The sequence below is a fragment of the Dama dama genome, chromosome 6, assembly GCF_033118175.1.
Source record: "Dama dama isolate Ldn47 chromosome 6, ASM3311817v1, whole genome shotgun sequence".
NCBI lineage: Eukaryota > Metazoa > Chordata > Mammalia > Artiodactyla > Cervidae > Dama > Dama dama.
The window spans coordinates 32,994,426-33,011,455 of record NC_083686.1 but is presented as its reverse complement, the minus strand read 5'-3'; the positions used below and the strand labels follow the sequence as shown (position 1 = coordinate 33,011,455).

Sequence of the window (17,030 nt, the reverse complement as noted above, 5' to 3'; positions counted from 1 at the left end):
AATTTGCCCATTTTTTCTAAGTTGTCCAATTTGTTGGAATATAACTGTTCATAGTATTGTCACAAATTTTTGTATCACTATAGCATCAGTTGTTATTTCTTCTCTTTCATTTCTTACTTATTTGGATCCTTTCTCTTTTCTTTTTGGTGAACCTAGCTAGAGGTTTATCAATTTTGTTTATAGTCATTAAAAAAAAAAAAACAGCTCTTGGTCTCATTGATCTTTTCAATTGGTTTGGGGGGAGGTTTTCTCGGTCTCTATTTTATTTGAACGACTGATAGTCATTTAAGGTTAAGCATATTCTAAAAAATCTACATTTACTGCTCTCCTCCCTCTCATTTTGTGCTTTCAATATCATGTTTTACATCTTCATATTTAGCTGATATTTTAATGTAGTTATACATGTTTTTACAATTTTTTTCTTTTAATCTTCATACTGGCTTATTAAACGGTTGATCTTTGGTCCTTACTCTGTATTTGCCTATCCTATTGTGATTTTCCCTTTCTTACGGATTTTTATTTCTTTCCCACTTAGGGAAGACTCTTTAACATTTCTTTTAGAGTAGGTTTAATACTGAGGAACTCTTAGCTTTTGCTTGTTGAGTTCTGTTTCTCTCCTTTGATTCTAAATGATAACCCCACCGAGTAGAGTGTCCTAAACTGCAGATGTTTCCCTTTCAGGACTGTGAATATATCATGTCACTTCCTTCTGGCCTGCAAAGTTTCTGTGGAAAGTTCAGTTGATGGTCTTAGGGAGATTCTTCTGTGTATGACTCTTTGTTTTTCTTTTGCTGCTTTTAAAATGAAAAAGTAGTACTTGCTACTTTTAAAATTAAAACCAAGGAGATGGTTTTGATCACCACCTCCTTAACAATGTTACGAACCTCCATCCACAGTTCTTCAGGCACTCTGTCTATTAAATCTAATCCCTTGAATCTATTTATCTAACTGTTGCCATTTTGTTATGTCTTAGTGTGGGTCTGATTGGGTTCATTTTATTTGAGATCTTGAGTGCTAAATAAATGCCAAATAATTCCTGTGACTGGATATCTGTTTTCTTCTTCTGGTTTGGGAAATCCTCATTAATTTCCTCAAATACATTTTCTTTTTTTTTTTCCCAAATCAAGAGTTTTTATTGTCTCTTTAAAATATCACAACTGAGTCCACAGAACCATCTGCTATCTTATTTCTGCAGCAGGATCACTGAGATCTTATTCATCAGCCTGCTGAACTGTTCCTTTTTCAGAAACATAGATACCACCCAAAAATTTTCTGATATCCTTGTTTTTAACTGTGGTGGCTTGCTGAATCAAAGCAGCTGAATTTGACACAAGTTCAATGTCATTTCCTTCAAGAATCAACTCATCTTTCTGGGCTTGAGATATTGAACAGGCAACCCCTGGCCTCATTCGAACCCTGCGTATGTATTTTTCACCCAAAAAATTTCGGATTTCCACAAGAGAACCATTCTCCTGAATAACAACGTTGATAGGGAAGTGGGCATACACCGACCTCATCTTGTAACGGAAGCCCAGTGTAACACCCTTGATCATGTTCTGTACGTGGCTACAGATTGTGCGAACAGTGGCCAGTTCCTTTCTGTTTCCCCACCATTCGTCAACACGGAGCCTCTTTTTTTTCTTTCCAAGGAGACTGAGTTCTACATTGATGTGATTGAAGTCCCTCCGCAGGGTGCCTCTGGGGCCCTTCACAATAACTGTCCATCCCTTCAAGGTAATGTCGACATTTTCTGGGATGTCGACAGTCTGATTGCTGAGAATGGTCTTCATTCTCGCAGTAGATGCGGCAAAGAGCCTCAAATACATTTTCTATCCCCTTCTCTATCTCGTCTCCTTCTGGAACTCCTATAATATGAATGTTGGTCTGCTTACTATTATCCCAGGGCTCTCTTAAACTGTTTTCATTTCTGTTAATTTGTTTTTCTTTTTGTTGTTCTGAGTCAATGATTTTCATTATTCTATTTTCCAGATCACTTGTGCATTCTATAACTTAGTTTGCTATTCACTCCTTTATTGTTTACTTTGGTTAATGAATTCTTCACTTCTGGTTGGATCTTTTTATATTTTCTATTTCCTTGTTAAAACTATCACTGTGTTCATCTATTCATTTTTCCTAATTCAGTTAACATTCTTATTACCAATGCCTTGAATTCTTTACCTGGTAAATTACTTATTTCTGTTTTATTGTTTGTTTCTTCAGGGGATTTCTCTTGCCCTTTCAACTAAGATCATTTCCTCTGCCTTTTCATTTAACTTGATTTTCTCTGCCTTTATGAATCTAGGTGAAACAGTTAACTATTGCAGTCTTGAAGGGGTGTTATTTTGTGTGAGGCATTTCTACACAGACTACCTGTGCTCAACGTCTTTGGTAGCACAGCTGGATTTGACATATATGCAAGTCGCATCTTTCCTCGGGGTGTGCTGACAGCTCTCACCTTAGTGGAGGTGACACTGGAGATGAAGGAGCTCGAGTAGGAGCTGGGTATGAGGCGGGACTTCCCCTCTGCTGTCTGGACTTCACTGCCTGTCAGTGTCTAATCCCAGGTTGCTAGAGCAAAAGCTCTGAAGGTCATGCCCAAGTTGCCTCTGTTTTCATTAAGGGTGTAGTTTCCTCTCTTCTATCTCTGATACCCTCACCCCAGAGTGGGGGTGTGGGGGCACTGAACCAGGGGGGGCCCCGTGAGAGTTTTCAGCTCATGTTGGCCATACAGGTCCAAGCTATCTCCAATGCACTGCCTATGCAGGCGCCAGAAATTGTTTCTCTCACTCTGCTCAGATATCCTTTGTTCTACCCAGCCTATCACTCTGCATAGACTTTGCCATGCCCACTCTGTTGTAGAACCATACCTCAGGGCAGGCAGAGTCTGCCTGGACTTTTGGCATATACTGGGGCATGAGCAGTGGTAGAGTGACTACCACCAGAGTTCCGGGTTGCTTCTGAGCACTGCTTGAGTAAGCACCAACAATGGCCACAACTGCCCCTTCAGACTCCACTCAGGACCAGGTCATCACTGTGTCCCACAGCCAAATCTGCTCACTGGTGAAAGGAGCAGCCCTAGATCTAGCGCCATGTGGAGCTGTAACATAGAGTAGACTTGCAGCATTCACTCAGCTAAGGATGGGGCTCAGATGGGGCATGCACTAACGCAGTCGTGGGAAACAAGTTAGCCAGCTACATGGTTTCAATCCACCTTTTCCATGTAAGCCAGTGTGCACACACTCCTCACAGGAAGAGTCCAGGCTCTTTACAGCCCTCCTGTTAGTCCCAATAGTCCTCCCACCAGTCAAGGGGGCTTGTCTTTGCCGGGTAGGTCCCCAGGCCTGGGGCATTCACTCCCAGGCTCAGGGCATCTACTTGTGTATTCTCCTGTTTGCTCTGAGTCCCCTCCCAGGGGCATAGGTCCCAATCCAATCACTTATAGTCCCTCCCTATACAATTACATGTAAGTCTTTCCTGTAGCCTTGGTTGTATGAGAGTCTTTCTGCCAGTTCCCACTTAGTTTTTGGTTTGAATTATTCCATGTGTAAATGGATTTAATATATTCATGTGGAGAAGTGAGTTCCATATCCTCCTACTCCACCATCTTGATCCAGCCTCAACTAATAATTATCAGTCTACAAATATAGATTAAACTCTGTGGCTTACAAAAGAAAATAGTATCTTCCGAAATGTATCTAGAAAAGTGAGTTTTTAAAAAACTGAAATTATACCACTCCCATAATAGAGAAATCTCAAATTCTCAAAGCAAATGCTATTCAAAACATGGCCAGTGGTCACAGTGCCACAGAGCAGGAAATTAATAATTTATTTCAGCTAATCAAAATGAAAATGTAAAACATCCACCTATACAGTTATTAACTTAAAGAGCAAATTAAAATAACAATTACACATCATGTAGAAAAAAAAATAAAATAGGAGAACTATTAACCAATGCTTATGGGTTATAGCCAAAGCTATTTTCATCATAATAAAAGCTTACTATTTTCCATAAATGGCTGCTAAGCACATTACATGCATATTCTTATTTAATTTTAATATCTCATTAAGGGAGGTATCACTACTATCTTTAGTTTATATACACTGAAACTGAGGCTTAGAAAGCATAACTTTGTAAAATGATATTCAATTTATTGTGGGAATTGATTAACACATCTTCTAGATCAAAGTTGGAAAACCATGTACATAATCATTGCAACAGATGTCCAAAAAAATGTGCTTAGTAAAATTCAGTATTCATTCCTTATTTTAAAATTTTAAAGCAATTTCATGAATTAGAAATAGTATTTTTAGCATTACTTGTTAGAATATGTTATCCATGTAAAGCCAAGGGCAACATCATACTTAAAAGTGAAACCCAAGAGAAGCATTTCCCAAAGTTTTGGTCATACAAGATGTTTTTTGAAAAAGATCAAGGATTCTGCACTAATGTAAATGTGGAGAACCTGAATACTGTAAACCTTCCTTCCCTGTGTCACAATATATGGGCATACTGGCCCTGGGAATCCCTGAAGTTAAAGAAAACTAAACTTTGTTTAACCTTGTCTCTAAGTTCAGTTCAGTTCTGTTCAGTTCAGTCGCTCAGTCGTGTCTGACTCTTTACGAGCCCATGAATTGCAGCACGCCAGGCCTCCCTGTTCATCACAAACTCCCGGAGTTTACTCAAACTCATGCCCATCGAGTCGGTGATGCCATCCAGCCATCTCATCCTCTGTCGTCCCCTTCTCCTCCTGACCCCAATCCCTCCCAGCATCAGGGTCTTTTCCAATGAGTCAACTCTTCACATCAGGTGGCCAAAGTACTGGAGTTTCAACTTCAGCATCAGTCCTTCCAATGAACACCCAGGACTTATCTCCTTCAGGGTGGACTGGTTGGATCTCCTTGCAGGCCAAGGGACTCTCAAGAGTCTTCTCCAACACCATAGTTCAAAAGCATCAATTTTTCAGCGCTCAGCTTTCTTCACAGTCCAACTCTCACATCCATACATGACTACTGGAAAAACCATAGTCTTGACCAGACAGAACTTGACAAAGTAATGTCTCTGCTTTTTAATATGCTATCTAGGTTGGTCATAACTTTCCTTCCAAGGAGTAAGCGTCTTTTAATTTCATGGCTGCAGTCACCATCTGCACTGATTTTGGAGCACAAAAAAATTAAGTCTGACACTGTTTCCACTGTCTGCCCATCTATTTCCCATGAGGTGATGGGACCAGATGCCATGATCTTAGTTTTCTGAATGTTGAGCTTTAAGCCAACTTTTTCACTCTCCTCTTTCACTTTCATCAAGAGGCTTTTTAGTCAGTTCACTTACTCAAATATAATTCCATGCTCCACCTCTTCTACCACTCCCATGCCTCAAGGAATTTCATGTAAACAGGAAAAATGCTTTTCTTTCATCCTATATGCTTCCATTTTTTCTGCCCATCCAATAAAGATTGAACTTATTTTCCATCATTTAAAAGCTCAAGGATATTATTTACAGTCATGAAGTGGTTTTATGAAGGCTTCTAATAATATGAATGATCTTCTCCATTCAAGGTTATAAGTGTTTTTCTTCATACTGTAGACTAAAAAAAATTAGTCACAACTGAAAGTAGAGAGTTATTTTATTTGGTATGAATGTTAAGGACTCTGAGCGAGGGAGACAGCATCTCAGTAGCCCTGAGAAAACTGCCCCAAGGAGGTCGAAGTGGGATTCAAGCTATATACAAGTTCACAACAAAGTGGACAGTCTGGACATCAAAGAATATTGTTAAAGTAAGGAAAACCTGATATCAAGTTAAAGAATTTAATATCCTTCTACGTAGGGGAAGATGTAAGCCTCTAGGCTTACTGAATTCATTCCTTTTATATGTACCTCAACTATCTGGGGCCAAATCCAGTTTGATTGTTGATTGTTTACATCCTAATTCTTTGTTCACTGCAAGGGATGCCAAGTGCAGAAAATGGCTGCTTCTTGCATCCCCCCAAGCTGCAGCAATCACCGTGCAGGGTGGTGGCATCTGTTGGATCACAGGCATTGTGTTCCCTTTTGAGAGCCCTTGTTCACATTTGGAGGCCAAAAATCACTGATGGCTATGACATTTCTTGCCCACTGATATGGCAGGAAATATTTCATTTCACAATACAAAATATGAAAATGGCTCTGATTCCATATCAACTTCTTCACCGGATCATAGGGGGCTTCCTGAATGGTTCAGTGGGTAAAGAATCTGCCTGAAATTCAGGAGACACAGGTTCTATCCCTGGGTTGGGAGATCCCCTGGAGAAGGAAACAGCAACCCACTCCAGTATTCTTGCCTGAAAAATCCCATGGGCAGAGAGGCTTGGTGGGCTACAGTCCAAACGGTCACAAAGAGTTGTATGCCACAACTAAGCACACATGCATTGAATCACTAGTTCAAATAAGATTAGATTTAATCACTTGTTAAAGAAAAAACGTAAGAAGTATCTTATCTATTCTTTCTTCATTTCAGTTATGTAAATACCCTTGTCTGTAACGTCAGAGAGTAACACTCAGAAAAGTGATAAAAACTCCCCCAAAATTCAAAGATAAGTAACCAGCTCATGTAAAACACATTCTTTTTACCTCTGTGGTTTTATTTTGTACACTGTTAAGCCAAGAAGGAATCAAATACAAACACTTCTGACAAAATTTTACTTCAACCAGTTTGCATTAAAGTACTAAACTGGAAAATCAGAGAGAATGGCAATTTCGTTAAAACAATTATAAATTAGAGATACGAGTGTCAGAAACACAGATTAAGGTGACATGCGGGTTGTTGTTGTTATTTTGAGGGTTTGGGTTTGTTGTTTTGAGATCCCATGATTTCAATTGCTAAACCAGTAATGCAACTGCAGAACAGAACTGCCAGAAACCTTTCAGAACTGAATTTTGGCATCACACAGATGGTCATGTTAGACAATTGAAGCGTCAGAAACTTCTATCTTTCCAGAAACCTATGAACTGAGCCAGGCTTACCTTGTGGCTCAGACAGTAAAAAAAAAAAATCTACCTTCAGTGCAGGAGACCTGGGTTCCATTCCTGGATTAGGAAGAAACCTTGGAGAAGGGAATGGCAACCCACTGTCATATTTCTGCCTGGAGAATTCCATGAACAGAGGAGCCTGGTGGGCTACAGTCCATGAGGTCTCAAAGAGACCCTGAGCAGCTTTCATATGACATGACATGAACTGAGCCATTCTTTAGTATAAGCTCAAAAGCCATAAATTTGATCCACTAACCATTCTGGAAACACGAATACCACAATTCACTGAAAAAAAAGCATATTACCAGAACATGAAAATAGTTAACGTTCTATAACAGAACTGTCCACATGACTCATTTTGCCAAGGGTTTAAAATAATTTAACAGCATTCAATGCACAGCAGACCAAAAGAATTTTTCTAAAATCACTGTAACTACTTTTACATTTACTTTAAGAATTCCAGGGGTAGATTAATTCAAAAACAAAAATATTTTTTAAAAACCTTTATCTTTGACCTGAACTCTGAACCTGTAGGTTGAGTAAAATTTTTTTAGCTTTGAAATAAAATTGACAAACAAAAATTGTATAATGAATGAATTTAACTCAGAAGACCATTATATCTACTACTGGGGGCAAGAATCCCTTAAAACAAATGGAGTAGCCATCATAGTCAACAAAAGAGTCCAAAATGCAGTACTTGGATGCAGTCTCAAAAATGACAGAATGACCTCTGTTCGTTTCCAAGGCAAACCATTCAATATCATGGTAATCCAAGTCTATGCCCCAACCAGTAATGCTGAAGACGCTGAAGTTGAACGGTTCTATGAAGACTTAAAGGACCTTGTAGAACTAACACCAAAAAAAGATATCCTTTTCATTATAGGCGACTGGAATGCAAAAATAGGAAGTCAAGAGATACCTGGAGTGGCAGACAAATTTGGCCTTGGAGTACAGAATGAAGCAGGTCAAAGTCTTACAGAGTTTTGCCAAGAGAATGCACAGTATGTCATAGCAAACACCCTCTTCCAACAACATAAGAGAAGACTCTACGCATGGACATCACCAGATAGTCAACACTGAAATCAGATTGATTATATTCTTTGCGGCAAAGATGAAGAAGCTCTATACAGTCAGCAAGAACAAGACCAGAAGCTGACTGTGGCTCATATCATATACTCCTTATTGCCAAATTCAGACTTAAATTGAAGAAAGCATGGAAAACCACTAGGTCACTCAGGTATGACTTAAATCAAATCCCTTACAATTATGCAGTGTAAGAGACAAATAGATCCAAGGAATTAGATCTGATAGACAGTGCTGAAGAACTATGGATGGAGGTTTGTGACATTATACAGGAGGCAGTGATCAGGACCATCCCCAATAAAAAGAAATGCAAAAAGGCAAAATGGTTGTCAGAGGAGGCCTCACAAATAGCTGAGAAAAGAAGAGAAACTGAAGGCAAAGGAGAAAAGGAAAGATATACCCATTTGAATGCAGAGTTCCAAAGAACAACAAGGAGATGTAAGAAAGCCTTCCTAAGTGATCAATGCCAAGAAGTAGAGGAAACTATAGAATGGGAGAGACTAGAGATCTCTTCAAGAAAATTAGAGACACAAAGGGAACATTTCATGCAAAGACGGGCACTATTAAGGACAGAAATGGCATGGACCTAACAGAAGTAGAAGATATTAAGAAGAAGTGGCAAGAATACACAGAAGAACTATATAGAAAAGATCTTCATGATGCAGGTACCCACAATGGTGTGATCACTCACCTAAAGCCAGACATTCTGGATTGAGAAGTCAAGTGGTCCTTAGGAAGCATCACTATGAACAAAGCTAGTACAGGTGATGGAATCCCAGTTAAGCTATTTAAAATCTTAAAAAATGATGCTGTTAAAGTGCTGCACTCAATATGCTAACAAATTTGGAAAACTCAACAGTGGCCACAGGACTGCAAAAGGTCAGTTTTCATTCCAATCCCAAAGAAAGGCAATGCCAAAGAATGTTCAAGCTACCGCACAATTGCACTCATCTCACACACTAACAAAGTAATGCTCAAAATTCTCCAAGCCAGGCTTTAACAGTACGTGAACCACGAACTTCCAGATGCTCAAGCTGCATTTAGAAAGGGCAGAGGAACCAGAGACCAAATTGCCAACATCTGTTGGATCATTGAAAAAGCACGAGAGTTCGAGAAAAACAACTACTTCTGCTTTATTGACTACACCAAATCCTTTGACTGTGTGGATCACAACAAACTGGAAAACTCTTCAAGAGATGGGAATACCACACCACCTGACCTGCCTCCTGAGAAATCTGTATGTAGGTCAAGAAGCAATAGTTAGAACTGGACATGGAACAACAGACTGGTTCCAAATAGAAAAAGGAGTACGTCAAGGCTGTATATTGTCACCCTGTTTATTTAACTTCTATGCAGAGTGCATTATGAGAAATGCTGGACTGGAGGAAGCACAAGCTGGAATTAAGATCGCCGGGAGAAATATCAATAACCTCAATATCAATATTCAATATCAATATTGAAATACTCAATTCAATATTCAATATCATATTGAAATATCAATATGCAGATGACACTACCCTCATGGCAAAAAGTGAAGAGCTAAAGAGCCTCTTGATGAAAGTGAAAGAGGAGAGTGAAAAAGTTGGCTTAAAACTCAACATTCAGAAAACTAAGATCATGGCATCCCATCCCATCACTTCATGGAAAATAGATGGGGAAATAATGAAAACAATGAGAGACTTTATGTTTTGGGGCTCCAAACTCACTTCAGATGATGACTGCAGCCATGAAATTAAAAGACACTTGCTACTTGGAAGAAAAGTTATGACCAACCTAGACAGCATATTGAAAAGCAGAGACATTACTTTGCCAACAAAAGTACATCTAGTCAAAGCTATGGTTTTTCCAGTACTTTTGTATGGATGTGAGAGCTGGACTATAAAGAAAGCTGAGAACCAAAGAACTGATGCTTTTAAACTATGGTGTTGGAGAAGACTCTTGAGAGTCGCTTGGGCTATAAGGAGATCCAATCAGTCAATCCTAAAGGAAATCAATCTTGAATATTCATTGGAAGGACTAATGTTGAAACTGAAACTCCAATACTTTGGCCACCTGATGCAAAGAACTGACTCATTGGGAAAGCCTGATTCTGGGAAAGACTGAAGGCAAGAGAAGAAGGGGATGACAGAGGATGAGACGGTTGGATGACATCACCGACTCAATGGACATGAGTTTGAGTAAACTCCAGGAGTTGGTGATGGACAGGGAGGCCTGGCGTGCTGCATGGAGTCACAATGAGTTGGACATGACTGAGAGACTGAACTGAACTGAAAGTGAATAAAAAACTTTTCTCTTTATGGAGATATAGCAAACCATAATATGAGAGAAGAAAGGAGGACCAGAGGCTGTGTGAGTAGGCAGAATAAAGGGGTGTGGACAGAACAGAGTGAAATGCCTCAGAGGCACACATATCTCTCAGGAAGGTCTATAAAAGACTTAGTCACTTGGTACCAACTAAAACCTGCCTCAAGGTATTGCTAATTTTATTTTGGTCTATCAACTGAACCCCTTCCCAGAGAACAGAAGGAGGACAGAAAGGGAAGATACTATTGGCCCAGTTATCTCACTCTTTATAAGCCTTCAGGGGCAGCAGGAGCCAAACTGGTCAAGATTAAAGAAGTCTTTACTATCCTTAGCCTCCTGTTCAAAGACCAAATCCCTCTTTTAAGAAATTGATCACTTCCTGCTACAAGTCTCTCAATGTCCTCAACGGTCCCCACCCTTCTTGCTTATTGAGGGGGGGTGGGGAGGGGAGGATCTTATAAGCTTGTTAGCAATAGCAACAATTTTAACATCGTTATAACTTCACTGACTACAGGCTGCTTTCACTCATACCTTAGTTCTTTGGATCCTTACAACTCAGGGGGGTTATTAGCCTCTCTGCTGACAGGTGAGAGACCTAGAAAAGGGTGTATGAGTAATCTGCTAAATGTTAAAGGTAAGAATGGGGCCCCCATTTTTCTGGTTTTAAAGCAGTACAATATTGTGGTTAGATTGCATGTTCTGGAATTGGACTCTATACCTGAGCCCTGGCAACATTCAAATAGTTGTACGATCCCAAGCCAGTCACCAGGTATCTCTTAGGTCAGTTTCTTCACCTACACAAATGAGAATAATTCAAGACTTTACCTTATTGGACTGCTGAGATTATTAACTAATGCATGTGACATGCTTAGTGTAATGCCTGGAATATGTTAAGTACTCACTAAGTGTTTGGCTTTACAGCCATTATCATTCCTTCTATACTTTACTATCTCAGGCTTAATGTCAATTTCTACAAAAAATGAAGCCTTAATCTAGTAAAAATCATCTCACTTTTATAGAATCATCAAACAGAATAAAGGTGGTTAGTTTGGGCCTCTTTTTATATCTTTTTGTGGGTTTCAAAAGGCACAGAGCTAAAACCTTTCTTGGAATCTCTGAAAGCTTAAGATGTAGACAGCACTATAGATTCATAGACACAGACTTCTGTACATAAAATAGTACTAGCCTAGGTATTTTAAGAAGAAGGTAACTTCATATGAGGACTCGGACACTCACAAAATCTTTAGAAGGGCTGGAGGCATGTGAGTATAAGAATGATTGAATTCAAGAGCTTATTTCTAGGGCTGCAATCGAGAACCAGGAAACTGCTGCTGCTTCTGTGAGAACTACCTGATGACATTCAGGAAGCTGCTGACTAAGTATTGAAACCTATATCCAGACACCCTGCCTCTGCCTCTAGACACCCCTGAGTTAGCAGATGGCAATTGGAACCCTGAGTCTGGCTGCCACAACTGCCTCATGGATCCACGATATTGTCTGTCTACACAAACAGCGCCAGGAAGCATGCATCTGTCTCCACAGCTCAAATTAGTGGAACCTTACTTGCATGAAGAATCCTAAGAGCAAAGGGGGCTGGGAGATGTGATTTTAAGCTTTTCAGGTCCTCACAGGTAGTTGGAAAGAGTTAGAAAGCGATACCCAGCAGAGCGCCTCTCTTTGGCTTCTCCACATCTTTATATACCATTTGATATGAAATAAATTCTAAATAACAATAGTAAAAACTACATTTTCCCCACCTAATACAACATAAACATTGCATATAGAAACATTAAATAGTTCATCCTTTCCACAAAAGAGGAATCCAAAGATTTCAGCCATTGGCTCTCTATCTTTGGATGATGTTTCTTTTTCTTTTAGTTCAGTCTCAGTCTGCCTTTGATTTTCTGTTACCTAATTCTATTTTGGTTACCTAAGGACCCAGCTATAAATTTAACTATCATCACTCAACATCAAAAAACAAACAATCAAATTAAAAATGGGCAGAGAAACCTGATTAGACATTTTTTCAAAGAAGACGTACAGATGGCCAGCAGGTATATGAAAAGATGCTCAACATCACTAATCATCAGGGAAATGCAAATCAAAACAGTGAAATATCACCTCACACCTGTTAGAATGCCAATTATCAAAAAGACAACAAATAACAAGTGTTGGCAAGGATATGGAGAAAAGGAAGCCCTCGCACACTATTGGTAGGAATGTAAATTGGTGCCACCCCTATGGAAAACAGTATGGAGAGCCCTCAGAAAAATACAAATAGATCTATCATACATTCCAGAAATTTCACTTCTGGGTATTCATATCAAGAAAACAAAAACAGCAAATTGAAAATATACATGCACCTGTATTGTTTATCACAGCATTGTTTATGATAGCCTAGATATGGAAACAACATAATCGTCCACAGATGAATAAATGGATAAAGAGATTGTGGTATACATATACGATATAATATTATTCAGCCAAAGGGAAAAAAAAAGACTGTAATATTGCCATCTTGTGACAGAGAATGGGAGAGATGACCCAGCCCTGAAGTTAGATGCATAAACAATGCTCTTATCAAGTTAAGAACAAAGAGTTTCTCACTCCCCCTGCTTGGGGAGAAAAGGAGAAAAAATATTCACCATAATTACAGATGCATGCCAAAGACTGTTGATTTGCTCCAGCAAAGAAACTAATTGGAATCACCACTTGATTAAAATAATAGGGTTTTGTTCTCTAAAGCCAGTCTATATCCATTCTATCTCGGTGGTAGCACGAATTTCTGTGATTCTTTCCCTAGAGATACAGAAATGCTTTTGATTTACTACTTTGAAAAGTAGGGGCAGATCCAATAGTTTTCACGTGGCTTTTAATATCAAAAGAGCCTTTATTACACTTATCATCTGATCCTCAATAAGACTATTTTAACTTGAGGACCATAGTGTTTTCTAGATCTCTAACGATTATCAATATTTTATTTATTTTTTCTTTTTTTCATTTATTTTTATTAGTTGGAGGCTAACTACTTCACAATATTGTAGTGGATTATCAATATTTTAGAGTCATTAATCAATGATCCTTAAAATAACATTTTTTTCCAATGTTCAAGTGTCAAGAAAATGGCAAATCACTTGGGAAAGCCTAAGAAAAAGATTTATTGAACACACTAACAAAAGCATTGCAGGTACACTTTCAAAAGGAACCATGAGTCAAGAAGCTGTGGGTGCATGAGCTCTCTCCAGTCTGAGATTTGAATAGGGGTCCTTGTCTCTACATCTTGTCAACTCAAACCAGTTTCCATTCACTAGATATAAAGATTTTATTTTAGATGTTTGAGCTATAAAGATAAACAGGATCCCTACAGTTTGCCCATTGATTTAACATGGAAAACATAATTGTTAGTCACCACAAAGGTCCCAGCCAGTCAAGTCATTCTGATAATTATCCTTACTCTGCTCCCTACTGAACTAGTTGAATTGTGCTCCCCTCTCCAAAATGTTTACATTGAAGCCCTAACTCCCAGTATCTCAGAATGTGACTATATTTGGAGGTAGGGCCTTTAAGAGGTTATTAACTTAAAATGAGGCCATTAAGTTGGACCCTAAACAATCTGACTGGTGTTCTTTAACCAGAGACACCAGGGTTGCACATTAACAATGCTGCACCCAGTTCCAATGTGTGGGGTTTCTCCTCACAATTACCAAGCAATTCTCCAATGCTAGACAGGTATCCTACAATTCAAACTCAGTTATGACACCATCCATCCAGAGATAGCATGAGATTCCACAGGTTAAGAGCTTGGTCCTTCAAGATCCCCCGCCCCCTCCCCGCCCCAACACATACACACACACTTCAGATGGTATTCAAAAGTTCAGGTTGTCACCTGGGTTCTAATTAACTGGCTATAGATCCAAGATTCCAACTACCCCCTGTTAGGGTTCAATTAATTTGCTAGATTGGCTCACAGAATTCAGAAACATTTTAGTTACTAGATTACCAATTTAGTATGCAAAAGTAAAAATGTTAGTCGCTCAGTCATGTCCGACTCTTTGCAACCCCATGTGGAAGCCTTTTCCTTTGGATCAGACATTGTATGCTCCTGAGATATGCTAAGACTGGCATATTAAAGTGATGAGGCATGGTTTGGATGCTTTCTGAGGAAAGTTGACATGCCCTCTCAAGGCAATTGCCTCGTGAGAGACCATTAAGTTGTCCACCAGATATAGGACCAGTCCCAGAGGTAGGAAGGAGAAGCTGCATTGAAGGGGAAGGGAGACTCAGAGGAGTTTGGGTGCTCAGACTACTCAGATTCACTCAGGTCTACTCAAATGTCTCCCATCCCAATTCTTAGTGTCCCAGTGAGAGGGTAACAGGCAGGAAGGCCAGGGGTCTCCAAACGGAGGAAATAGGCTGCACGAGTCTCTTAAAATTATGTGTTGCTATGACAACACCTGGTTCCACCTGAACTTTTCTCAAACCTTGAGCTAACCAATGCATTTTTCTTATGGAAATGTTTTTCTTAAGTTAATGAAACTATGTATTTGCTTCGGAATTTGCCTTTCTTCAAAATCGTTCCACCTAAGACTAACTTTTTTTTTTTTCTTTTCTCAAACCTTGGGCTAATAATAGCTCAACAAACCAGTATTCATATCAATTGTTTTATGGCTGGGGGATGACACATCTCATGCCATCCTATCTCAAAAATGCATACTGTGGGAGAGGGGTCTGGTGAAATTCCATCAGCCTTGAGGTGTCTCTCTTATCTGGTTAATAGCTTTCTAACAGACATAAAACAGCTTGCTAAAACTACCAAGTGGGGGCATTCTCTGTCCCCCTTCTGATGTCTATGTCAGAAGCTTTCTATGTCCTTTTTTCACTTTAATAAAACTCTGCTACACAAAAGCTCTTGAGTGATCAAGCCTAGTCCCTGGTCCTGATGCTAAATCTTCTTCAGAGATCATGAATCCAACCCCGTATACTGTAAGCTATCACCAGTCCTGACCCTGAAAAAAGAAGACTTGGAAAGGCTGTGAATTCAACTTTTGCTATAATTTAGCAAGTCAAAAGAGAAGATTGCAGTATTATCAGCCTGCAACTTTATCAAAAAAAATTTTTAGAGGAGCCACAGAATATTCCTGATCACAGCCACACCACCCGTCTTTGCATTTCTTGTTCCTATCATAGAAGTCTCTAATGGAAATCCCTCAGTCTTCTAGAGCCTACATTCCATGGGCACTTTTTCCCTGGGGACCCAAGGTTCAAGAACTCTTGCCACTGTATGCCACTGACTACCAGGATACAATCACCTGGTAATACCAGAAATATCATTTAAATCCAACCAAGTCAAATAATCAACCCAAATTCTCATCAGTCAGAATTTAGGCCAAAAGCCAGACTTACTGCTTTGATGCAAACATAATTTCAGTTTTTGCATTGTCAAATTTGCTATTGGATATTGGAAAGTTCTTAAATGTGGTTATGTTAAATATCATTTTAATGTGCATTTCTTGCTTAATTTTTTTAATAATGACATTGCTTGCTATTGATTTTACACATATTTCAGACTATGGAATGATGTTAGACAAAAGGCATATTTGAGCAATTTTTTAATTCAAACTCAAAATGGGTCGTAAAGCAGCAGAGACAACAAGGCATTTGGCCTGGGAACTGCTAATGAACTTACAGTGCGGGGGTGATTCAAGAAGTTTTGTAAAGAAGACAAGCACCTTGAAGATGATGAGTGTAGTGACTGGCCCTTGGAAGTTCACAATAACCAATTGAGAGCAATCATTGAAGCTGATCCTCTTACACCTACAAGAGAAGTTGCCGAAAAACTCAACATCAACCATTCTATGGTTGTTCAGCACTTGAAGCAAATTGGAAAGGTGAAAAACTCGCTAAGTGGGTGCCTCATGAGCTGAGCAAAAATTATGGAAAAAAAAAAAAACATTGTTTTGAATTGTTGTCTTCTCTTATTCTTTGCAACAACAAACAATTTCTCAATTGGATTGTGACGTGTGTTAAAAAATGGGTTTTATACAACAACATGTAATGACCCAGTTCAGTGGTTGGGCCAAGAGGAAGCTCCAAAGCACTTCCAAAAGCCAAACTTGCACCAGAAAAATCATGGTCACTGTTTGATGGTCTACTTCTGGCCAGTCTGATCCAGTACAGCTTTCTGAAACCCTGCAAAGAGATTGGAGAAGTATTCTCAGCAAATTGACGAGATGTGCTAAAAACTGCAATGCCCAGAACCAGCATCGGTCATCAGAAAGGGCCCAGTCCTCTGTGACAACCAGCCAACACTTCAAAAGTTAAACGAATTGGATTACAAAGTTTTGCCTCATCTGCCATATCCACTTGACCTTTTGCCAATTGACTACTACTTCTTCAAGCATCTTGACAACTTTTTCGGGGAAAATGCTCCCACAACCAGGAGGAGGCAGAAAATGCTTCCCAAGAGTCTGTCTAATTCTGAAGCATGGAGTTTTATGCTACAGGAGTAAACAAACTTCTCACTGGCAAAAAATGTATTGATTATAATGGTTCCTATTTTGATTAATTTAAAGATGTGTTTGATCCTAGTTATAATGATTTAAAATTCATGATCCAAAATCACAATTACCTTTGCACA

The 17,030-nt window shown here is 39.2% G+C and overlaps 1 protein-coding gene across 1 annotated transcript; it reads right to left on the bottom strand.

Annotated features, from left to right (window-relative positions):
• Nucleotides 1–1,116: 1,116 nt before the first annotated feature.
• On the bottom strand, nucleotides 1,117–1,812 carry LOC133058550 (large ribosomal subunit protein uL6-like). The gene has a single exon (XM_061145265.1). It carries the CDS (start codon nucleotides 1,788–1,790, stop codon nucleotides 1,212–1,214), a length of 579 nt encoding a protein of 192 aa, XP_061001248.1. The 5' UTR covers nucleotides 1,791–1,812; the 3' UTR covers nucleotides 1,117–1,211.
• Nucleotides 1,813–17,030: the final 15,218 nt, after the last annotated feature.